Raw genomic sequence first — 26,158 nt, forward strand, 5'->3', positions numbered from 1 at the left:
GGGGGGCTAATAATTTTGACCACCTCAATTTTCACTAAATTTGGTATAAAGCAAACTTGAAGATTTATTTTACATTCCAAAATGTACCAAATATGGACCTTAACATTGATGAATGTTTTACTATGTAAAGTTTTATGAATGATGCAAACATTGGGCAGAATTTTAGGGAAATGTTCCATAGTTCCTTGGGGGCTTTTAGTATAAAATAGGGTTACTAATTGTACACTTGAATAAACTACTTTTTGTAAGGGTAGGCTAAAGTCACCTTGGCGTGTCTTCAAACTGCACACACACCCATGACTCCTTTGAATGAGATTTTCCAAAGGAATATACAAAAGAATAAAATGGCACACATATATAATTATTTTATTACAGAAGGCATTGTCAACTCCACGTAAAGCAGTTTATTGTGCAAGTGCTGCAGTCGAACAGGTTGTCTCCGGAGCCCTTTGTCTGCAGCCACGTGTGCGTGAGTACTGTATTTCATCATCAGAGATTTTAACTAAGAATTGCAAAACTGTAAATAGTACCCTTCCAACTTCCTGTTGTGTGGGGAATTCCTCATGCCCTGCAATATAAATGCTGCAGATAACCACATGAAGCCAGAATACGATTGTCACTAAAGGAGTACTTAACAGCAGTGACTGAGGAATACAGAACAACTCAATCTATCTTTTGACAGCAAACTCACACAGGTTTGTAAGTTTCCTTCTCTACAGTTACAATTAGTATTTGAGCATTTGTTCTGAAATACAGGGGTGACAGTTGGGAGTTGGTGTACTGGTAAAGGATGCACTGATGATAATAATAATGATAATGATAATAAATGCTAAAGACATATTCGACGATTCTCCTGATTTGCCAGGCCATTCTACTGCCCAACCTGCTTCGTAGAGTTGGAGGCTTCATTGGCTATGTTTATATTGCACCTTCCTTATTTATACTGTATCACATGTGTGTGTTCATAGTTACATAGTCATCTGCTTCGGATGCTTTTCAGCATGGTGCTGAAAGAGTGTCATAGATGAAATTGACCAAACCTGAAAGATGTCTTGAGTCATTTCAGCAGCAAACAAAGGAGACGTTTATGAAATGTGTTTCCTAAAAGGTGTACACATGAATAGATAGAAAGTTAAACCAGAAAGCAGGCTAATCATGAAATAAATCTATGTGTGTATGTCTTTCTGTTGGCAGATCTTTCCCCACTCAGAAGAAAAGATGGAATTTGAATCTCAGTGCAGCCTGATGACTGTGAGTATTGTGCAAGAAACCAGCCAACTTGAACATCAAATCAAATGTTAAACGTCACACGTTTTGCTTATTTTCTCGTGTATGTTTTAATTATTTCTTAATTGTCTTTCTGTTTTTTTTTCTGGGTTTTTTTGCTTTTCAGAGCACCTCCATGAGCGAGAGGTGGACATCGAGGATGCCTCAGGGGCTGGACTTGGAGATCTCCCAGCATCCTCTGACGATGAAGAGCGTGGTGAATCTCATCATCGCCATGGAGAGGTTAAAGGACACCACCAAGTCAGAATCGCCAATGAGTTCCGAGTTCAGAGATGAGGATCTGCTCAACATCATGCTGGAGAGTGCGGTGGAAGGTAAGCGAGATACTAGACACTCACACACACGAATCTGTGCATGGATTCAAATAGACGCACAGATGGAGGAAGGCTGTAAAGGGACCTAGAATCTTGTATAGGCAGTATTTTTTTCTTCAAAACAGAATTTTAATCAGGTTCTTTAAATATGGTTTCTGGGAAATGAATTACCACTTGACAAAGGAGTGGACAAATCAGTATCTCAGTCAACTTGCAAGCTACAAAGGGGTTGTCATTGTCTGTGGCCCAATACGAGCCACCTGAGACCATAACTTACTGAAACAGCCAGGAATTGGTATCTTATGTGCTTATTATATGGTGTGATCATCTGGTGCTTACCAAAGCAAATGTACCCAACAGGGCTGTCCTCATCATAGATGCTGTATCTGGTGGTTGGTGGTTGTGTTACAACATAGATTTTCCTTGTAAAAAATAAAATCTCAAATAAAATTCCTTTTAACATGTGCCCCCCCTCTCTCTCCTGCCCCTTCCTTAGAGGAATTTGTGTTTGAGGTGACTGCAGCACCGCCGGCAGAGAGACATAGCAAATTTAACAAGACGGGGGAACACGAGTGCCGTATCACTGATACCCAGAAGAGGAACTGGGTGCTTGTTAAAGACGCCATGGAGCTCCATGCCCTGATGCTGCAAGGAGGCAGCAGCCATCGCCAAGGTAACATCAGATGACATAGATTGCTCAAGATCATGCATCGTGTACTGCATCCCCATTGTCAGTCAGCTACCGGTCAGGAAAAATCAATCTGTGACACAAGGTTAATGGTACAATCCTTGATCTAAATCTAAACCAAAATATCACCAAAATATAAAATGCAGGATTCGAGCGGCTGTCGCCTCCCAGATCTCTTCATGCAAGGACTAACGCTAAACAACAACTAAATATAAGTTCCTAGTGTTTTCTGATGCTGTTTACATCACTAATAGTTGTTAAGATTGGTGTAAAACACACTCATATTTTTAATTATGAGTGGTTGAGAAAGACACATGCATTCTTCTATACCTTAATTTTATATGGTCAAATAAATCTCTGATTAGGCCTTTATGATGTGATATGGAATAAAGGTAATTTTGGTTGGGACTTTTTCTCTGGCCTGGGGTATTTCACAAAGCAGGATTAGCAAATTAGTCAAGTTATTTTGAAAACGCTACATGCAATAGCTTCCTGAATGTTCTTTGTCAGCAGTGATAAATATGTACGGAAAAATCATATCCCTAAACCTTCATCTCAACTTTAGTTTCACAGAATTCAACTCAGTATCATCATTATATTGCAGCGTTCTTGTCAGTTATCTGGCTAAATTGCTAATCCTGCTTTGTGAAATACCCCACTAGTAATAACAGATCCCAAACTAAATCTTTTTGATGTTGTCTGTCTTGATCACTCAGAATTCTAAGGAATGCTAAGGAATGTACTGACCAGGCATTTTATTTGTCGAGTCAGTCTTTCTGGGCCTCCTTGTGACCCTTAAGGACTTTGCACACCAAGTCTAAATTTTTTGTCTGAAAATTTCCCATGTTAAAAAATGACTATAACCTCACACTTCGCACATATAGTTTACAGACTACTGAAGAAAATCATCTGTCATAAATTTTTGGAACAATTTCGATATTCTGCAGTTATTTTTTTATCATCTGTCAATAAGCTCTCACAGTTTTCAGAGTTGTTAGACCATGATTTTAAAAAAAAGATTTTTAAAAAAAATGCATACAAAACATTTGTACTTGTGCAAAAGTCTTTATTGTATAGTGGCAGAACAACCTGTATTGTCCTGTGTGTGAAACAGGCTGACCTGTTTTGTTTGTTAGCCATATGCTATTTTACTAAATAAATACTACAAAAATCAAAATTTTTCTTCAATCTCCCCACAGTGAATCTGAACATGTGCACCTATGTGAACACTGCGCCCAGTACTGATGCGAGACCTGTGATCTTGGGTATCAGGGGTACAGACCTCTACCTGTCATGCTCAGAGGAAAATGGGAGGCCAACCCTGCATCTGGAGGTAAGGGTAACACATTACTGGAGACAACATGGCATCCTTTCATAGATGCAAAATACACCATGGAGCTGATGTTGTTAAACTGTGGTAAAGAACAGTTTAGGCTCTGGGATTTATAGGAGCAGCAGTTGTGTTGATGAATCTGAGTGCTGATCGGACCCACTGATTTTATAATTTACCTTGCTATTCAAAGGCAATACCAAGCTTAGCTTGAGCACACTCTCAAGATGGTTTATGCTAGCATGTGGTACATCCTGCCTTCATCAGAGCCCAAAAGGGCTGTTGAGCTTTTGATATGCAGTTTTAGCATAGCTGGCAGGCACATATTTTCAGTTACCGTTGGTTGGCAATAGCCTTTAATTTAATTGTTTTTATTTGCTATAATATATAACAATTAACAAAACACCAAACTTTAAACAACCAAATTTGTATTTATTGCCTGATAGTGGGTAGCGCTGTCAGGCAACAAATCAGCCCTCTCAAGAAAATTATACCCAAGGCCTCTATTAGTTAAGAGCCAGCCCTGGGTAATAAATTCTGTTAGTGTGATTACAGAAGTAACAGGCTTTTGTGTCTGTCTTCCTTTTTGCCACAGGAGGTGCAGGGCAAGGAGCGGTTGAGGAGTATCAGCAAGGGGACTGACATGGTGCGATTCCTCTTCTACAAACGGGACAGTGGGCTTGATATTAGCACCTTCATGTCGGCCCACTTCCCTGGCTGGTACATCAGCACGGCCCAGGAAGATGACAGGCCCGTAGACATGTGCCAACAGACGGCCCGACGCTACAGAAACTTCACCATCCAGCGCCAGAACTGAAGAGGGCTTGGTGATGATTTTTAGAGAAAGGATGTCTAAAGGCAGGCCTGCTAGTGAGTGCTGAAGAAAATCAAAATGGCCACAAGGGTGGTCATTTTACTTCAGAGAGTAAATTATTCTCTATATTCTGGTTATTTTATTTTTTGTTTTTTGGTGATTATTTTGTTTTGATTTAAATAAATGATGAACAAAAGTTATTTTCTAGAAAATGGGCTACAAGGTTATCAGCATAACACGAAGCATATTAATAAGGATCTCAATAATATAAATCCAAAGAAGCTGTTTTTTGCTATATTTGCTAGATGTCTAATCAGTCAGTGTCCCATGTGTGTATTTGTAGCCCATGTGTCCATTACCTCTGTTAAATTGTGAACCCTGGCCCTTCATGCCAAGAGTTATGGGTATTTCTGTTCTAAAGGATTGACTGATGGAAGCGCTCTCATTTTGAGAGAACTTCTTCAGTTTTTATACTGTGTACGTACTGTATGTACTAAGTACAACGAGGCAAATAGAGTTCACCACAGGATGGTGGGATTGTAATGTCTATCAGGCAGGCACCCCCGTTTATTTATTGTACTAACTATGGCACTGTATTTAAAATTCCACAATGTTAAATTTATTTATTTATTTATGTATTTATTTGTTTATTATTTAACTTAGTGCTTATTTATTGGACTGTAATAAATGTGTAATAAAAGTTTGAACTGATCATTGAATCCTGAACTCTTCATACCATTTAACCATGCAGGGCTTTTCAAACAAATTTTCTAACAGTCATCACTCATATCACTCTTGCAGCAGCTTTTCGCTTACCATCCATGCCTTGCAGCTGGATTCCTAAATTTTAACGGAAAAACATTTTAAGGTAGCATTTCCAAACAAAACAAAAACAAAAAAACGCGTTCTCAGCTCTGTTTGGTCTCACTCCACTGACGTCCGTGGAAGAATTAGAAAAAATAGAACAAATAAAACTTAATGGATATGGAAAATGCATGCGTTTGGTTTTCAGTTCTGTTTTGAAGCTTCACTGCCCTCATTGCTGCTCACCTGGCCTCATAACAGCTGGTTAACAACATCTTGTGTTGGACTCTGGTCGGTTTCCCATTTTTTATTTCTTTGGTACAAGTTCAATTTGTAGACAGAAAATGTGACTGTTGGGAAATGCTAGAATGCAACACAACAACTGAATCTTGTGGTGTGTGTGTGTGTGTGTGTGTGTGACATACTGCATACAGAACCTGGAACACCTAAAATAACAAAACTCATCAGAATCACTGTCTTCTTGCCTTGTTTTCAATGTAAAATGTTGAGGCTTTGTCTGGTTCATTAATGCCAATACACACATAAAACACGTCGATCCTTGAAGCACGAGTTATACTTCATGCCAAAACAAGAGCTGACTAACTTTGAAAGGAAAAAGTGATCAAACCTCTCCATGCATATTCTTTTTTTAATAAACTATTGAAAACAGTATCAAATTCAGAACATAAAGAACACATAAAGACAAACGAAATACAACATCAACACCACAGGAAGCAGGGGTACAGGCCAAAAAAAGAGTGTCATTCAAAAGGTCAAAACTCAGCACCAAATTCAGTTCAGGCTGCCCCAACGTCAGCCCAGCAAGTTCACAAGTGGCTCATAGAGGTGTACAGTCCTCGTGGCTTTACTGTTCTTTGAATGTTTTATGGTATCCATTTACTCATCGAGTTCATTTTTAAAAATGGGGGGAACCACTGAATTTGCTCTTGTGGGTGTAATGTTTAGCAAGTAAAAATACAAGATTTATTATAAAGTATTTTGCATTGCATCTTAAAATCAAACATAAATACCAAAGGGGAAAAAAATCCTGAAAACAGAAAGAAAAATCAGCAGTGAAATATGTTTGGATGTACACTAGAGCAGTGTTTCTCAACCGGGGGTCCGCGGACCCCTAGTGGTCCGTGGTGTAATTGCAAGGGGTCCGTGAAAATAAAATATCGTTAAAAAAAGATCCTATGACATTTATAGAAATAGGATTATTTTACTCAAATGTGACTGAGACCTTTATCTACCTAAACTATAAAGGGTAACAGGACTTTTTTCTCTAATTACATCTGTTTCACAAGTGTAATTTATTGTATTTTAATAAGAGATCTCGCTCCCGTTTGCATTGTTAAAAGTTACTGCATAAAAATTCTGTTGTTACATATATCTGAAAGTTGCTGAATACATATTCTGTTTTGTTACATATATCTGAAAGTTACTGAATACATATTCTGTGTTGTTACATATATCTGAAAGTTACTGAATACATATTCTGTTTTGTTACATATATCTGAAAGTTACTGAATACATATTCTGTTTTGTTACATATATCTGAAAGTTACTGAATACATATTCTGTTTTGTTACATATATCTGAAAGTTACTGAATACATATTCTGTTTTGTTACATATATCTGAAAGTTACTGAATACATATTCTGTTTTGTTACATATATCTGAAAGTTACTGAATACATATTCTGTTTTGTTACATATATCTGAAAGTTACTGAATACATATTCTGTTTTGTTACATATATCTGCAAGTTAGTGAATACATATTCTGTGTTGTTACATATATCTGAAAGTTACTGAATACATATTCTGTTTTGTTACATATATCTGAAAGTTACTGAATACATAGTCTGTGTTGTTACATATATCTGAAAGTTACTGAATACATATTCTGTTTTGTTACATATATCTGAAAGTTACTGCATAAGAATTCTGTTTTGTTAACTATATCTAAGTTACAACTGAAAGCTCTTATTTTTGCCCCAAAGAGTGAATAAATGCTATAATGCAATTTAAAATGCAGTTTCTACTGTTTCTATCAAATTGCAACCCCCCTCCCCCAAGATCAGGTGGAGGGGTCCTCAGGGTAGATCAAAAATACGCAGGGGGTCCAGGACCCCAAAAAGGTTGAGAACCACTGCACTGGAGTGTCTGAGCAACATTTCTCTGTATGACAACAATTCCAAAACACGCGAGAAACATTTTCAACTGAATTTTTACAAAATGAGCATTCAGATTCAATGTCTTTTTTTATACATCTTAAGGAAAGATTTAACTGGGTAGAACCTGTGAATTAACTTAAACTTAACTTCTCTCACTTTTTTTTAGTAATAAAATATTTGAAAGGTGAGGACCAAACCGTTCTCCATGGCACCTTCTCTATTGTACCATTCCAAAATGGGACCATGTCAGGAACTGTGACAGTGTCTGTTTGAAATAAAGCCCTAATTGTTCTGTTTTTACTCTGATGCTCTGCTGAAAAGCACAAACCACCCACAGCGGTATGAGATAATTTGACAGGGTGAGTAAGCGGCCATGGGAAGTAAATACCCCTCAGCAGTGTCATAATTCCAGAAGGAATTGCATGGAACACAACAGCATATTCCTTAACTGTTATGGGAATTTGATATTTTCTCAAAAAGTCCAAGTAGTTGTACAACAAACCATTTGAGTCCAGGAGTTGACCAACAAGAATTAAACCGTTTTTGAACCATTTTCCAAAATAAAGACTTGTTTTTGTAGAGAATGTCCTCATTATTCCAAATGTAATATCTATGCGCTGAGAGGCAGTGTTTAAACGTGAGAGACCAGGCCAAAAGCATCTGCTTATGAATGTGTGATCATTCGGTTGAGGTTTTACTAATATTGTAGTTGCACATTAAAAGAAATTCCAGGCCACAAATTTTGGAGAACACAACATTTGGGATAAAGTTCCATAAAGATGATGGGTTAAAATGAATGGGCTAAGCCAGTGTTTCTCAACCGGGGGTCCGCGGACCCCTAGCGGTCCGTGGTGTAATTGCAAGGGGTCCATGAAAATAAAATATCTTTAAAAAAAAGATCCTATGACATTTATAGAAATAGGATTATTTTACTCAAATGTGACTGAGACCTTTATCTACCTATAAAGGGTAACAGGACTTTTTTCTCTAATTACATCTGTTTCACAAGTGTAATTTATTGTATTTTAATAAGAGATCTCGCTCCCGTTTGCATTGTTAAAAGTTACTGCATAAAAATTCTGTTGTTACATATATCTGAAAGTTACTGAATACATATTCTGTGTTGTTACATATATCTGAAAGTTACTGAATACATATTCTGTTTTGTTACATATATCTGAAAGTTACTGAATACATATTCTGTTTTGTTACATATATCTGAAAGTTACTGAATACATATTCTGTGTTGTTACATATATCTGAAAGTTACTGAATACATATTCTGTTTTGTTACATATATCTGAAAGTTACTGCATAAGAATTCTGTTTTGTTAGATATATCTGAAAGTTACTGAATACATATTCTGTTTTGTTACATATATCTGAAAGTTACTGAATACATATTCTGTTTTGTTACATATATCTGAAAGTTACTGCATAAGAATTTTGTTTTGTTACATATATCTGAAAGTTACTGCATAAGAATTCTGTTTTGTTAACTATATCTAAGTTACAACTGAAAGCTCTTATTTTTGCCCCAAAGAGTGAATAAATGCTATAATGCAATTTAAAATGCAGTTTCTAATGTTTCTATCAAATTGCAACCCCCCTCCCCCAAGATCAGGTGGAGGGGTCCTCAGGGTAGATCAAAAATACGCAGGGGGTCCAGGACCCCAAAAAGGGTGAGAACCACTGGGCTAAGCCAATTCATTTTGAATGTGTTATTTAGAGTTGTGAAGTCCAAAAAACTCAAACCTCCACATTGACATGTATTCATTATTGCTGAGTTTTTTACAAAATGCCTTTTGTTTTTCCAAACAAATGTAAACTACTAATAAGACACGTTAGCCCCTAGCTAACGGGTCTGACCCTTTAGCCGAGCGGTTAGTGACGCCGCCATGTGGTGCAGTACACCCGTATCGAATCCCGCACCGGGCAACAAAATAACCGGTTACACAAAGTTAAACAACGTATTGTCGATTCTTTGGGATAATACATTACCGACTTCCAAAGAGAGAGCCACACACTAAGTAAGTCTAGCTATACCCTCCGCTTTTGACAGGACGCGCCCTCTCAAGGATATGACGTATTAGAGGTGTATTACGTCAGATGACGCGTGTGACGCAAATACGGGTTTAGCAGGACAGACTTCTCGAGCCCCCGCCAGCTATTCTGAACCAAATTAGAAAGTGCTTTCTGACGAGTAAAACACATCTGGTGTCTGCCTGTAACCCCGCCCAACGTTAAAAACAAAGCGCGCCCAGAGAGACCCGCGGTCGACCTCTCGGACACCTGCTACCGGAAGCCGCCATGTTGCCGGTGTACAAGAAAGGTAAAATGGCGACGCAGAACACTCAGCTAGCTTCGTGAAAAGGCTTTGCTTCCTCATAAATAACCGGGCCGATATCCTCTACAAACTGGTCGGTGCCAACACCGTTATAGTTGAAGGCTTAAAAAACAACAACTGACTTCGTGTCTGCGGAGGTGAAGAATATTAAGAAAAAAAATACAGGACACACTGACCGCCAACAATGTTTTAAAACAAAAAGTTTTTTTAACCCCCGCCCCCGGCCGCCTGTGTTCTGCAACGGCGCCACCTGATGACGTCACACGGCTGGGAGACGAACGCGTGATTGTTTTTCGTACCCGCTTTCCGGGAACTCTGCCTCTGATTGGCTAGTACTCGTTGAGAGAGCGTTCGCCTGGATTCCCGGAAGACCCGCCCCTACGCTATCTCTGATTGGCTTACCCTATCCCTAAACCCACCCTAAACTTAACCAACCTAATCAACGGAGGCAAGGAGTACTAGCCAATCAGAGGCAGACTTCCCGGAAAACGGGTACGAAAAGAAATCACGTACGCGTATTTCACGGATATGAGAGAAGATGGCATGGCGACCACTCCGGTAGCGTTCACTCGTGGCTGAAGAAGTTTGTCTGATTTTCAATCCTGTTAACAATCTTTGGATTAGTATCTGACCACATATAAGATATGAAGTTGTACTGAGGTTGTATTGAAGCAGAAAACACAGGCCCTAACATCTTATACCCTTTCAACTTGAGTCTTTAGCCGAGTGAACTCTCAGCTAACGTTAGCCCTTGAATTAACTGGCTGGCTAGCTAGCTAGCTCTGGTATTAACCGTCTTCGCTTGTACAACTGAAAATACGACAATGTGTGAGAAAAGAGGATGGATAGAAAAAACAAGACAGGTAAGACTTGATCCTGAGATGGAAGTCACCTCTGTAGATACGTGTCTGTGAATGTTCTCATTCATCCAGGTCATGGTTATCCAAAGGAGTTGAATCAAGTGCAACTGGACTTGGTATATGTCCGTGAAGACGTTTCGCCTCTCATCCAAGAGGCTTCATCAGTTCGTGCCTTTGTGACTAGACCAAGCTAGTCTGTAGTGCGTACGCACTCTTATACATCCCACATTAGCCGTGGATGTGTGCCGTTTTGTGCCTTCTTGTTTCCTGACTCCGTGCCCAGCTCTCTCGCGCAGAAAAAAGGGAAGTCTGAACCAACCCTTGCTGAAGTGCAAGACTATATTGTGAGGCTACTGGTGGACAAAATAAGCGAGAGGGCCGATGGTTTAGAAAAGAAGAGTGATGATCTGGAGAAGCTGATCGAGAAAAATTCAGATACTATCCACGCCTTGAAAGAAAACTCAGAATTTCTCTTCAAAGAGATCCAAGATATGAAAGCAGAGGTCACAGCAGTGAAGACGGCAGCCGTCAACCACGAGAAGAGGGTTGTCGGAGCTTGAAGACAAGGGGAATGAGGCTGAGCGCTATCAAAGAAGATGGAATCTGAGGCTTTACGGGTTACAAGAACAAGAAGGCGAAGATGTCAAAAGGCGTGCGATCGATATCTGCCGGGCCGTCATTCCAGAGGCTGGTTATAATCTTCACTTCCTGGAACCAAGCCACACCACCGCTGAGCCCAACAGCTCATCAGATGAGGCATCAGTGTGTGTGCTGTCAGTGCAGGGAGGTCCAGATGGATATTGGGAAACTCCACTGCTGGAGGGGAAACCAGTGCGCATGGAAATTGACACTGGTGCAGCTGTCTCCATCATGTCGTATGCTGTTTACAAGGAAACCTTGCAGCACCTTTCATTACAACCAACCAGCCTCAAACTGAAAACATACACCGGCGAGTCAGTGCGAACAAAAGGCGTCGTCAATGTCACAGTCCTGGTGAATGGCCAGACAGCTAAACTAGCATTGTATATAGTCAAAGGGAACTTTCCATCTCTGCTGGGTCGGTCATGGCTGGAGGAGCTCACACTGGACTGGCCTGCAATTCTTATGGTGTGCAAAGGTGAAAAACGTCTGACAACGGTTCTGAACAAACATGCAGATGTGTTCAAGGAGGAACTGGGGACGATGAAAGACATAACGGTTAAACTGAACATTCAGCCGGATAGCAAACCAAGGTTCATGAAAGCCAGACCAGTTCCCTACGCAATAAAGCCAAAAGTGTACGCAGAGCTGGAATCCTTGGTCAAGAGGGGGTTGCTGCAGCCTGTCAGCCGGAGTGACTGGGCCGCTCCAATTGTGCCAGTTATAAAAAAAGATAATTCGGTGAGAATCTGCGGCGACTTCAAAGTCACCATAAACCCAGCGCTTGAGGCTGAACAATATCCACTGCCCCACATTGAGGAGCTTTTCACGGGATTGGCTGGAGGACAAAAATTCAGCAAAATTGACCTCACACAAGCCTACCTCCAGATGCAAGTCGATGAGAAGTCGGGAGAGCTGCTCACAATAGTCACTCACAAGGGCCTCTACCAACACTGCAGGCTACCCTTGGGAATAACATCGGCCCCGGCTCTCTTCCAGCGTGCGATGGACCAGATACTGAGCGGCTTGGCTGGTGTCCAATGCTACTTGGACGACATACTGGTCACCGGGAAGACAGAGCAAGAGCACCTGGAAAATCTGGATGCCACACTGCAGTGGCTAGAAGAATATGGACTCAGGGTCCGCAGATCAAAGTGTGAGTTTTCCAGTCTGCAGTAGAGTATTTGGGTCACATAATAGATTCAGAGAGCTTACAAAAAGCTCCATCCAAAATCAAAGCGATCGTGGAAGCGCTGATGCCTCAAAATGTGAGTCAACTACTCTCTTATCTCGGGCCCCTAAACTACTATGAGAAATTCATATCGAGCCTCTCTTCTCTGCTGCAACCGCTTCACCAGCTGCTGTGCCATGGCAAGGCATGGGAATGGACTGAACAGTGTGAGGCTGCCTTTGCGCAAACAAAAAAGGCGCTGCTTGAGTCAGACACGCTGACATACTTTGACCCCACATTGCCCTTACAACTCGTATGTGATGCCTCCCCTTATGGAGTGGGGGCAGTCATTTCTCACATCATGCCCAGTGATGAAGAGCGGCCGGTCGCGTTTGCTTCACGCACACTCAACCAAGCCGAACGCAACTACGCGCAAATTGAACGAGAAGCGCTGGGAATTGTGTTTGGGGTCAGAAAATTTCCCCAATATCTCCACCAATGACCTCAGGTTCAACAACGCCAACATAAAGCAAAAGAAAGGGTTTTCTTCCAAGGTGACAGTGTACTGGCATGCAACTATAACACCGGACCAAAATGGGTGCCAGTCACCGTCCTGGCACAGACAGGGCCTGTGTCCTATACAGTCCGGACAACTGAGGACACCATCTGGAGGAGACACACAGACCAACTGCTTGCTGCAGAAACAGCATCTGAGAACACTACATCACCACTACCAGTGGTCTGTGCTGAACCATATGAGCAGGACAACCCAGCCCAACCCACCCTCACCCAGAATCCACCAGGTCACACAGAACCTGCTTCTTCTGGGCCCATCTCTTCAGCAGTTTCAGAGACAGAACTGTCATCATGCTCCACCCTGACGTCTGTCTCTGTTGCACCCCTTGTAGATCCGCCAGAGGCTAACCGCCGGTATCCCCAGAGAGAACGGCGGTCTCCTAAACGCCTAGATTTATAGTAGCCACACCCTGAAGAATGGGGCAGAATAATCCCCAGGGTTATGGCAGGGTCTGAGTAGTCCACCTCATTTCCTTAGTTAAAAAAAAAAGTAATATTGTTGCTTGTCACTGGGAGTAAGGGGGACTGTTAATTATATTGTTATTTGTAATTGAACAGTTTGGATTCCAGGGATTTGAGATATTTTAGTTACCATGGACAACATAGTGTTTACATGTCATGATAGTGGTTTATTGGTTACAGGTGTTTGTTCTGATATTAGTGATGCCACGTGTTCATTAAGTGGGGAGGAGACGTTATATATTGTGATTATACCTGGTCCGTTGCTGCCACCTATAGGCGGACCAGGGTATTGATATTACGGCTGCCTTGGAGTGTCATGTGACAGCTGTTGTATAATAAAACCACCGGCTGTCATGACGGCAAATTTCGAATCCCTCTCCCGACTGATTTATGTTGTAACCTAGCAGTATAAGTTGGTCAATACTCTAAGGAAGATGCAACATTTTCAATCTGGAAAAACGCAATGCAGAACTTTCCTCCCTGATCAAACTCAGTATTAATGGCCACATTTCCAAAAATCCAAAAGATATATGTTGTTTTGTTGAAACATTTTATGACAAATTGTACACAAAGAGGAATTATTGTTGTGATGCATCTTTTTTTCTCCTCCATAAGGGAGAGGGCAAAGGCTATAGACAAGGATTCAAAAAATATGTGTGACCAGAATATAACTTTAGAAGAAATAAAAGACAATATCTCTAAAGTAAAAATAATAAATCCCCTGGGAATGATGGCCTAACGGGTGAATTTTATAAAGTGTTTCAAGACGACATTTCTGAATTTATGTGTATTTAAGGAAGGAATTGAGGCTGGGAAGCTACCCCCTACTTTGTCTCAAGGGCTTATTTCTTTAATACCCAAGCCAGATAAAGATCCATTGATAATTGAAAATTGGAGGCCTATAACCTCAATCAACAATGATGCTAAACTGTTTGCTCATATATTTACTCAAAGACTTAAGTTATGTGTCAATACAGTTATTGATGACTGTCAATCTGGATTTATGAGTGGAAGACACATAAGTAATAATATTCGCCTAATTTTAGATTTGATTGATTACAACGAGTTCATTGATGACAAAGCTATATTTTATTTGTGGATTACTATAAGGCATTTGACACTGTAGAGCACAGTTTCTTACTCAGTACTTTAGATTTCTTTGGCTTCGGCAGTTATTTTAGATGTGCAGTTCAGACATTATACGAAGGATGTAATAGCTCAGTTAAAATACCATTTGGTACCACTTCTAGATTTAATATTGGCAGAGGGATTAAACAAGGGGATCCGGCTGCTCCCTTCTTATTTCTGTTAGTCATGCAAACAATGGCTCTTCACATCAACAAAAACCATTTCAAAGGTATCCAAATAGCTGGAAAAGAATTAAAATGCTGTCAATTAGCAGATGATACAACAATTTTTTTACAGGATGAAAAATAAGTTAAAAAAGCTATTGATTGTCTTGGTGCATTCTCCTTGGTATCAGGTCTAACTTTAAATATTAAAAAATGTGACCTTGTTGCTCTGAAGGACAGGCCGAGGGATTTGTTTGAAACATGTGGTATTCCCGTGAAAGATGTCATATCATACTTGGGTGTTAAAATATGCAAAAATCAAAATGAAAGGGTGGAATTGAATTTTAAGCCATTGATTGAAAAGATTAAAAAGAAATTTGATATTTGGTTATTAAGAGATCTTTCATTAGAAGGGCGTGTATTATTAACTAAAAGTGAAGGGTTATCGAGATTGGTATATACTATGATGGTCATAGATATCCCGCAGAAATTAATCAAACAAATTGATACTATGATCTTTAAGTTTGTTTGGAGGAATAGACCCCATTATTTACAAAAGAAGGTGATATGTAACCCATATTGTGAAGGGGGACTTACTGTCTTAGATTTTGGTACTTCCAATACTACTTTCAAGGTCAAGTGGCTAAAAAATTATATGCAAGGAAAAGATGAATTAAGGTTTAGTATTCCAGAACTATTTTTTGAAAAGCTAGGTGGTGGCGAATTTCCCCTACAATGCAATTTTGATATAAATAAGCTCCATGTGAAACTATCTAACTACGATAAGCAAGCATTATTGTCCTGGTTACTTATATATAATCACAACTTTTCTCCCCACAAATGTTCAATTTGGAAAAATAAAGATATTAAATTTAAAAATAAAACATTATTTATTGATAGCTGGGTTAAAAAAAGATATTTTGTTGGTGACACAATTATTAAATGAAAGCGAACATTTATTTACCTATGCAGAATTTCTAAAAAAAATTGCGGATTTCCAGTTACTCCAAAAGAATTTAGTGTAGTTTTTGATGCGATACCCTCTGGTATTTTAAGATTAATTCAAGGAATTGACATGTTTGATATTACTCCACAGTTGAATTGTATCCCTATGTTAGGAGGTATAAGGATCACAGACAGAAAATGTACTAATAGTCACATTAGGAGACTTTGTCAGGGGTCCGCAACCCCTCTTGCCAAATCATTCTGGAACTCTAAATTTGAAAATATCAATTGGAAGTCAGTCTGGAATTTCAATAAAAAATATTGTGTCACCAACGACATCAGAGAAGTTTCATTTAAGATGATACATCGGATTGATCCTGTAAACCAGGTGCTTTCAAGAATCAGAGACGATATTGATAGGTGTGTTTTTTGCAATAACGACATTGAGACCATTTGACATTTATTTTATGAATGCATGTGTATTAAGTTATTTTGGTTAGACATAGAGTACTTCTTTAAAAGAGATTGACTGGTTCAACTACTCGACTGGAAAAACGAGATATTATTTTTTATTATGATAAGAATGACATTGATTATAAAAACCTGTTTATCTTGCATCTCATTTTTATTTATTATTGTATGGAAAATATTATATACACAAGTGCAAGTGGTCCAAAAGAAATCCACACATACCACAATTTAAAATAGAATTTCGTCATTATATTGACACATTGCGTGGTTTGAAGAAGAGTAAAGCAGTTAAAACTGTAGACATTTGTAAAGCCTTAAATGTATTTGTTTACGCCAGACACACGAGTAAAAAGTTTAAGCTGTCGACTTTGGAAAAGGTGTGATGACTTTCTTTTGAGGCGAGCTGCGAATGATTCTGGTAAATATCCAGCAATTGAGCTGAGCTAAGCTAGTGTAACCTCACCTCGGTGTGTCCTCACACTGCACACACACATGAAGGCCGCACCACCCCTGGATGAGATTTTCCAAAAGAATATACAGAAGAATAAGATAGTGCACATGTACATACATGTCTTTTATTACAGATCGACATGGTCAGCTTAAACAGGGCATTGTCAACTCCATGGACATCAGCCCTTACAAAAAATAGTATAGGCTTGACGTTTATTTTATCAAGTAAACTTCAAGTAAAGTTCAAGTACATAGTTAAGGTCAAAATGATGAGCCCCCTTTATGAAATCAAACAAAACCCTTAACTTTTCCATGGAAAGGACCATAACCAAAAGTGTTAATAGTTGAATTACTTCCAAAGGAACAAAGACAAAATCGCCACGAAGCTTGATTAAGATATTTTACTGATTCGCTGAATTGAAACAAGAAAAAACAAAAATGACAAGGCCAAAATTAGTAGCCCTCTGACAATTAATAGTCAATATAGTGTAACCTTTCTGGCTCACAGCTGACAACATCCTCTTATGGTGGTTCCTAACTAGGTTGGCTCATGTCTCTTGAGGGATCTTAGCCCATTCTTCCATGGCAAATTGTTCCAGCTCGTCCAAATTGCGTGGTTTTCGAGCATGGACATGAACCTTGAGCTCCCGCCACAGATTCTCAATAGGATTGAGATCTGGGCTCTGAGAGGGCCACTCCAGGACCTTGATTTTGTTGTCCTTCAAAAAGTTTTGGACCAACTTGGATGTATGCTTCGGGTCATTGCCTTGCTGGAAGACCCAGTAGAGACCTAAAGCTAGACTGGCTGCAGGTTTCTTTACATTATCCTTCAAAATGTCAACATAATCTTCTTTCTTCATGATCCCATGCACCCCAACAAGGTTCCCTGTGCCTGAAGCAGCAAAACAGCCCCACAGCATTATGCTCCCACCACCACGTTTAACTGTGGCAACTGTGTTTTTAGGGTTGAAGGCCTCTCCCTTCCTTCGCCAAACAAAAGCAACATCCATGTGCCCAAACAGCTCAAGTTTAGTCTCATCAGACCAAAGGACAGACTTCCAAAACTCATGCCCATTTTTCGAATGTTCACGAGCAAATTTCAGTCTGGCTTTGACGTGCCGCTGTGTAAGCAATGGCATTTTTCTTGGACAATGACCTCAAAGCCAACCACGATGAAGAGCCCTCACAACAGTCTTCCCTGAAACATCAAGTCCAGAAGAGGCCAGTTCAGCAACAGTCATCTTGGCAGAGATCCAGGGATTGTTGTTGACATCTCTTGAATATTTTCCTCTCCAAAGTTTTTGAAATCTTGCACTTTGGACCAGGCCCAGGTTTGTTTCTAACACAATTTGTCTCCTTGTGCTTTGCATTGATACAACACACAGCTGTTCTAGACACTGAGATGCTTGGAAATGGCAGTATAGCCTTCCCCCTTAAGATGAGCATCCACTATCTTCTTTCTGAGTTCCAGACTGATTTCTTTACTTTTTGCCATGATGAAATTACTTCTTACCAAGAATTAAAGAGTAGTCCCTCTCAATCAAGTGTTCAAGTACCACTAGCCCTGTTCACTGGAGTCCCTTAAGTAAAGCTCGATGCTGATTGATTGATCAGGTGTGGTTTGAAAGCTGATTGATTGCTCAGGTGTGTTTAAGAAAGCAAAAAAATCACATGGGGGGGGGGGGCTAATAATTTTGACCACCTCATTTTTCACTACATTTGGTATAAAGCAAACCTGAAGATTTATTTTACATTACAAAATGTACCAAATAGGGGCCTTAACATTGATGAATGTTTTACTATGTAAAGTTTTATGAATGATGTAAACATTGGGCAGAATTTTAGGGAAATGTTCCATAGTTCCTTGGGGGCTAACAATTTTGACCTTAACTGTATACTAGTAGTATACTTGTAAGTATACTGATGTATAATTTTGTTTAGTATATCTCTGATAAGTACAAACTGAAATTATGCACACTGATTTTTAGTTTAAAATAGAGATACTAATAGTACACTTGAATAAACTACTTTTTGTAAGGGTAAAGTCACCTCAGTGTGTCGTCAAACTACACACGCACCCATGACTCCTTTGAATGAGATTTTCCAAAGGAATATACAAAAGAATGAAATGGCACACATGTAAAATTCTTCTATTACAGAAGGCATCGTCAACTCCACGTAAAGCAGTTTATTGTGCAAGTGCTGCAGTCGAACAGGTTGTCTCCGGAGCCCTTTGTCTGCAGCCACGTGTGCGTGAGTACTGTATTTCATCATCAGAGATTTTAACTAAGAATTGCAAAACTGTAAATAGTACCCTTCCAACTTCCTGCTGTGTGGGGAATTCCTCATGCCCTGCAATATAAATGCTGCAGATAACCACATGAAGCCAGAATACGATTGTCACTAAAGGAGTACTTAACAGCAGTGACTGAGGAATACAGAACAACTCAATCTATCTTCTGACAGCAAACTCACACAGGTTTACAATTAGTATTTGAGCATTTGTTCTGAAATACAGGGGTGACAGTTGGGAGTTGGTGTACTGGTAAAGGATGCACTGGTGATAATAATAACGATAATAAATGCTAAAGACATATTCGACGATTCTCCTGATTTGCCAGGCCATTCTACTGCCCAACCTGCTTCGTAGAGTTGGAGGCTTCATTGGCTATGTTTATATTGTACCTTCCTTTTTTATACTGTATCACATGTGTGTGTTCATAGTTACATAGTCATCTGCATCGGATGCTTTTCAGCATGGTGCTGAAAGAGTGTCATAGATGAAATTGACCAAACCTGAAAGATGTCTTGAGTCATTTCAGCAGCAAACAAAGGAGACGTTTATGAAATGTGTTTCCTAAAAGGTGTACACATGAATAGATAGAAAGTTAAACCAGAAAGCAGGCTAATCGTGAAATAAATCTATGTGTGTATGTCTTTCTGTTGGCAGATCTTTCCCCACTCAGAAGAAAAGATGGAATTTGAATCTCAGTGCAGCCTGATGACTGTGAGTATTGTGCAAGAAACCAGCCACCTTGAACATCAAATCAAATGTTAAACGTCACACATTTTGCTTATTTTCTCATGTACGTTTTATTTATTTCTTAATTGTCTTTCTGGGTTTTTTTTCTGGGTTTTTTTGCTTTTCAGAGCACCTCCATGAGCGAGAGGTGGACATCGAGGATGCCTCAGGGGCTGGACTTGGAGATCTCCCAGCATCCTCTGACGATGAAGAGCGTGGTGAATCTCATCATCGCCATGGAGAGGTTAAAGGACACCACCAAGTCAGAATCGCCAATGAGTTCCGAGTTCAGAGACGAGGATCTGCTCAACATCATGCTGGAGAGCGCGGTGGAAGGTAAGCGAGATACTAGACGCTCACACACACGAATCTGTGCATGGATTCAAATAGACGCACAGATGGAGGAAGGCTGTAAAGGGACCTAGAATCTTGTATAGGCAGTATTGTTTTCTTCAAAACAGAATTTTAATCTTGGAAATATCATTCAATATGGCCTGTGATGCTTGTGGTGTGTGTCTAGGATCATTCACCGATGTCCCACATGCCCAGAACTTTAGAAAGGAACATTTTTCCTGCACCTTTCCCCTCATCTTTTCCTTCCCTGGTGGTGTGGCATTAAAGCAGTTTCATGGAGAATGAGTTGGGGGAAGGTGGGCAGCGAGTTACTATTTTAGATCCCTAGCTGGCAGTATCATAATAACGTTTTTTTTTGGAAAATTTCTATTGTTTTCGAGTATAGAAGTAGTAGTAGTATTGTTTTCAAGTACTACAAAATGCAGACATCACATCGAAGACAATCAAAACTGCAAAAATGCAAGGAAATAAAAATAAGTAAAACAAACAAGGATTTACAGTGGCGCATAATGAAATCACAGTGTGTCGGGCGAAGGCGAGGAGGCATTACATTAAAAGCGTATATGTTTTAGTCCAGTTATTTTGCACCAAACGGACTGCTCCTCATTTAACAGTTGAACAGTTTCGTAGTTGCCTTTTCCCAAGCCAACATGTCCAGAAAGGTTCACAGTCATGACTTGTTTTAACAGCATATTTCCAGTGTAGTGAAATCAGTTTTTCTGCTGTCATAGTTGTAGTACTTATAACAATTGACCGCATGGTGTTCAGATCACGAGCCATGTGGATAGGGCAGGGCAATAATTCAATATTACTGTCTTTTGTCTCTCAATTGTATTGTGTAGGGATGACATTGAGATATTATATCATGATGCGCAATTTTACTGTCCAATGACAGTGATCTATTAACTAACATTTTTCACAACGTGAGATCTGAAATATTTGAAGGAATATTATTTGTAAAGTAGTTTTGGTTTGACATCATACTTAACATTGCCAAACACCTCAGTGTGATTAACATCAGTCGGATCTTAAATGTGTTTTTTTCATAGGCAGGTGGATATCATGATGTATCTTGATATTGTGTAAAAAAATTGATTATTGTGATAATGATATTTTCCACATTGTTCAGCAATACTTGAGGTTAAAAGTTAAGAGGGCATGGTGCAATTCAGGATTATAAACCTTGTCCCCAAAATGTCTCAACAGCTGGAGGTCTTAGCTAGGGCTGTGTATTGGTGAGAATCTGACAATATGATACGTATCAGGATACAGAGGTTACGATTCAATATATCGTGATAAATTGTGATACTGCAAGAAAGGTGATATATTGCAATTTCATAGGCCTGTATTCTTTGTGCTTATGCTACTTGCTGTCTCAGTTTACGTTGTTGCGTTGGAGTGGAAGAGTCAGATGGCTGAAGATAAATTACAACACTGTTATCTAGTGGTCGTGGGGTTACACACAGCACAACAAGTTTGTCACGAACCTTTACATGTAAACAATGAGAAAGGGATATAGCGGTTTTGAGAATTGATACAGTATCACAAAAGATAATATCGTGATACCCGAGTGTATCGATATCTTCTTATACCCCTAGTGTTAGCATATCTCTGAATCCATCAGGTCCAGCCTGTTCATCCTCACTGGAGTGCAGTATAGTCTGTGTCCAGAGTTATAGTTAATCAGCTTGTTCTTTACTGGGTACTGCATTAACGTAAAATCATGTAAATGTTCAAGTCATACAGTTCAGACAGCCCCATTCATTGTGACCAGTGTAGGTCTAAGCCTTACATCTCAGATTCTACAATCAGAGTTATTCTTTCCAGCTTTAGAAGAGCGGTTCCGAAGATTACAGCTAGTTATTATACAAATGTGCGTCCTTTTATTTGGCTTGGCTGACAATACCAGCAGTTTGTTTTTTGTGGTAGAACTTTTTTAACGATTCAAGCTATTGTGAGTGCTTTTAAAAATAGGACTTGCCTATTTCCAGGAATCCTGCTGTTTGAGTCAATTATTACTGAATTTGCAAGCAGGTTCTTTAAATATGGTTTCTGGGAAATGAATTACCACTTGACTAAGGAGTGGACAAAGCAGTATCTCAGTCAACTTGCAAGCTGCAAAGGGGTTGTCATTGTCTGTGGCCCAATACGAGCCACCTGAGACCATAACTTACTGAAACAGCCAGGAATTGGTATCTTATGTGCTTATTATATGGTGTGATCATCTGGTGCTTACCAAAGCAAATGTACCCAACAGGGCTGTCCTCATCATAGATGCTGTATCTGGTGGTTGGTGGTTGTGTTACAACATAGATTTTCCTTGTAAAAAATAAAATCTCAAATAAAATGCCTTTTAACATGTGCCCCCCCCCCCCCTCTCTCCTGCCCCTTCCTTAGAGGAATTTGTGTTTGAGGTGACTGCAGCACCGCCGGCAGAGAGACATAGCAAATTTAACAAGACGGGGGAACACGAGTACCGTATCACTGATACCCAGAAGAGGAACTGGGTGCTTGTTAAAGACGCCATGGAGCTCCATGCCCTGATGCTGCAAGGAGGCAGCAGCCATCGCCAAGGTAACATCAGATGACATAGATTGCTCAACATCATGTATCGTGTACTGCATCCCCATTGTCAGTCAGCTACCGGTCAGGAAAAATCCTTCTGTGACACAAGGTTAATGGTACAATCCTTGATCTAAATCTAAACCAAAATGTCACCAAAATATAAAACATAGGATTCGGGCGGCTGTCGCCTCCCAGATCTCTTCATGCAAGGACTAACCCTAAACAACAACTAAATATAAGTTTCTAGTGTTTTCTGATGCTGTTTACATCACTAATAGTTGTTAAGATTGGTGTAAAACACACTCATATTTTTAATTATGAGTGGTTGAGAAAGACACATGCATTCTTCTATACCTTAATTTTATATGGTCAAATAAATCTCTGATTAGGCCTTTATGATGTGATACTGAATAAAGGTAATTTTGGTTGGGACTTTTTCTCTGGCCTGGGGTATTTCACAAAGCAGGATTAGCAAATTAGTCAAGTTATTTTGAAAACGCTACATGCAATAGCTTCCTGAATGTTCTTTGTCAGCAGTGATAAATATGTACGGAAAAATCATATCCCTAAACCTTCATCTCAAGTTTAGTTTCACAGAATCAACCCAGTATTATCAGCATATTGCAGCATTCTTTTCAGTTATCTGGCTAAATTGCTAATCCTGCTTTGTGAAATACCCCACTAGTAATAACAGATCCCAAACTAAATCTTTTTGATCTTGTCTTTCTTGATCGCTTGGAATTCAAAGGAATGCCTCTCAGTGTACTTACCAGGCATTTTATTTGTCGAGTCAGTCTTTCTGGACCTCCTTGTGACCCTTAAGGACTTTGCACACCAAGTCTAAATTTTTTGTCTTAAAATTTCCCATGTTAAAAAATGACTATAACCTCACACTTCGCACATACAGTTTACAGTCCAACTCTGAAAAAATCATCCATTATACATTTTTTGGAAGAGTTTCAATTTTCTGCAGTTATTTTTTTATCATCTGTCAATAAGCTCTCACAGTTTTCAGAGTTGTTAGACTATGATTTAAAAAAATGTAAAAAAAAAAGATTTAGTCTTTCTGGGCCTCCTTGTGACCCTTAAGGACTTTGCACACCAAGTCTACATTTTTTCTCTGAAAATTTCCCATGTTAAAAAATTACTATAACCTCACACTTTGCACATATACTAGTTTACAGAATAACTGAAGAAAATCATCTGTCATAAGTTTTTGGAACAGTTTCGATTTTCTGCAGTTATTTTTTTATCATCTGTCAATAAGCTCTCACAGTTTTCAGAGTTGTTAGACCATGATTTTAAAAAAAAGATTTAAAAAAAAAATGCATACAAAACATTTGTACTTGTGCAAAAGTCTTTATTGTATAGTGGCAGAACAACCTGTATTGTCCTGTGTGTGAAACAGGCTGACCTGTTTTGTTTGTTAGCCATATGCTATTTTACTAAATAAATCCTACAAAAATCAAAATTTTTCTTCATTCTCCCCACAGTGAATCTGAACATGTGCACCTATGTGAACACTGCGCCCAGTACTGATGCGAGACCTGTGATCTTGGGTATCAGGGGTACAGACCTCTACCTGTCATGCTCTGAGGAAAATGGGAGGCCAACCCTGCATCTGGAGGTAAGGGTAACACATTTCTGGAGACAACATGGCATCCTTTCATAGAGCTGATGTTGTTAAACTGTGGTAAAGAACAGTTTAGGCTCTGGGATTTATAGGAGCAGCAGTTGTGTTGATGAATCTGAGTGCTGATCACACCCACTGATTTTATAATTTACCTTGCTATTCAAAGGCAATACCAAGCTTAGCTTGAGCACACTCTCAAGATGGTTTATGCTAGCATGTGGTACACCTTGCCTTCATCAGAGCCCAAAAGGGCTTTTGTGTTTTTGATATGCAGTTTTAGCATAGTTGGCAGGCACATATTTTCAATTACCGTTGTTTGGCAATAGCCTTTAATTATTATTTTTTTATTTGCTATAATATATACAAACTTTAAACAACCAAATTTGTATTTATTGTTTGATAGTGGGTAGCGCTGTCAGGCAACAAATCAGCCCTCTCAAGGAAATTTTACCCAAGGCCTCTATTAGTTAAGAGCCAGCCCTGGGTAATAGATTCTGTTAGTGTGATTACAGAAGTAACAGGCTTTTGTGTCTGTCTTCCTTTTTGCCACAGGAGGTGCAGGGCAAGGAGTGGTTGAGGAGTATCAGCAAGGGGACTGACATGGTGCGATTCCTCTTCTACAAACGGGACAGTGGGCTTGATATTAGCACCTTCATGTCGGCCCACTTCCCTGGCTGGTACATCAGCACGGCCCAGGAAGATGATAGGCCCGTAGACATGTGCCAACAGACGGCCCGACGCTACAGAAACTTCACCATCCAGCGCCAGAACTGAAGAGGGCTTGGTGATGATTTTTAGAGAAAGGATGTCTAAAGGCAGGCCTGCTAGTGAGCGCTGAAGAAAATCAAAATGGCCACAAGGGTGGTCATTTTATTTCAGAGAGTAAATTATTCTCTATATTCTGGTTATTTTATTTTTTGTTTTTTGGTGATTATTTTGTTTTGATTTAAGTAAATTATGAGCAAAAGTTATTTTTCTAGAAAATGGGCTACAAGGTTATCAGCATAACACGAAGCATATTAATAAGGATCTCAATAATATAAATCCAAAGAAGCTGTTTTTTGCTATATTTGCTATATGTCTAATCAATCAGTGTCCCATGTGTGTATTTGTAGCCCATGTGTCCATTACCTCTGTTAAATTGTGAACCCTGGCCCTTCATGCCAAGAGTTATGGGTATTTCTGTTCTAAAGGATTGACTGATGGAAGCGCTCTCATTTTGAGAGAACTTCTTCAGTTTTTATACTGTGTACGTACTGTATGTACTAAGTACAATGAGGCAAATAGAGTTCACCACAGGATGGTGGGATTGTAATGTCTATCAGGCAGGCACCCCCGTTTATTTATTGTACTAACTATGGCACTGTATTTAAAATTCCACAATGTTAAATTTATTTATTTATTTATGTATTTATTTGTTTATTATTTGTCTTAGTGCTTATTTATTGGACTGTAATAAATGTGTAATAAAAGTTTGAACTGATCATTGAATCCTGAACTCTTCATACCATTTAACCATGCAGGGCCTTTCAAAATTTTTTCTAACAGTCATCATTCATATCACTCTTGCAGCAGCTTTTCGCTTACCATCCATGCCTTGCAGCTGGATTCCTAAATTTTAACAAAAACCTTTTAAGGTAGCATTTCCAAACAAAAAAAGCATTCAAAGTTGTGCTGGGTCCCACTCCACAGTTCCATTATTCATGTATATGTTTTATCCTGAGGTATATCGTTCCATGTTTTCAGTCCGATGTGGCCTAATGATGCTTCTTAAATCAGTGGCATTTCAAAATTGCAGCTAACAATAGTTTCATTTGCTTAAACGCTATTCGTAATCATCATTAACCGATAAGGGGGATCTATCGAAACAAATAGCTGTAGAAATGTTGAATATAATTGAACTGTTTTTGCACTTGTACCCATGGATTTAACACATGCAAGCGGGAATGGTACAG

At 39.4% G+C, this 26,158-nt stretch overlaps 2 protein-coding genes across 3 annotated transcripts; both read left to right on the top strand.

Moving 5' to 3' along the window:
• The first annotated feature begins 620 nt into the window (after positions 1–620).
• LOC130107984 (interleukin-1 beta-like) lies at positions 621–4,700 on the top strand. Of its 2 annotated transcripts, none has more exons than XM_056274820.1 (6): positions 621–699; positions 1,195–1,251; positions 1,394–1,601; positions 2,098–2,274; positions 3,489–3,622; positions 4,215–4,700. In XM_056274820.1, exons 2-6 carry the CDS (start codon positions 1,219–1,221, stop codon positions 4,434–4,436), a joined length of 774 nt encoding a protein of 257 aa, XP_056130795.1. In that variant the 5' UTR covers positions 621–699; positions 1,195–1,218; the 3' UTR covers positions 4,437–4,700. The 2 variants fall into 2 exon arrangements, with proteins under 2 accessions (XP_056130795.1, XP_056130786.1); XM_056274811.1 differs by having other exon boundaries at positions 655–695.
• Positions 4,701–19,033: 14,333 nt separating this feature from the next.
• Positions 19,034–24,977, top strand: LOC130114527 (interleukin-1 beta-like). The gene is made up of 6 exons (XM_056282401.1): positions 19,034–19,108; positions 19,580–19,636; positions 19,780–19,987; positions 22,403–22,579; positions 24,064–24,197; positions 24,756–24,977. Exons 2-6 carry the CDS (start codon positions 19,604–19,606, stop codon positions 24,975–24,977), a joined length of 774 nt encoding a protein of 257 aa, XP_056138376.1. The 5' UTR covers positions 19,034–19,108; positions 19,580–19,603.
• Positions 24,978–26,158: the final 1,181 nt, after the last annotated feature.

This window comes from Lampris incognitus, chromosome 1, assembly GCF_029633865.1.
Source record: "Lampris incognitus isolate fLamInc1 chromosome 1, fLamInc1.hap2, whole genome shotgun sequence".
NCBI classification, from domain to species: domain Eukaryota; kingdom Metazoa; phylum Chordata; class Actinopteri; order Lampriformes; family Lampridae; genus Lampris; species Lampris incognitus.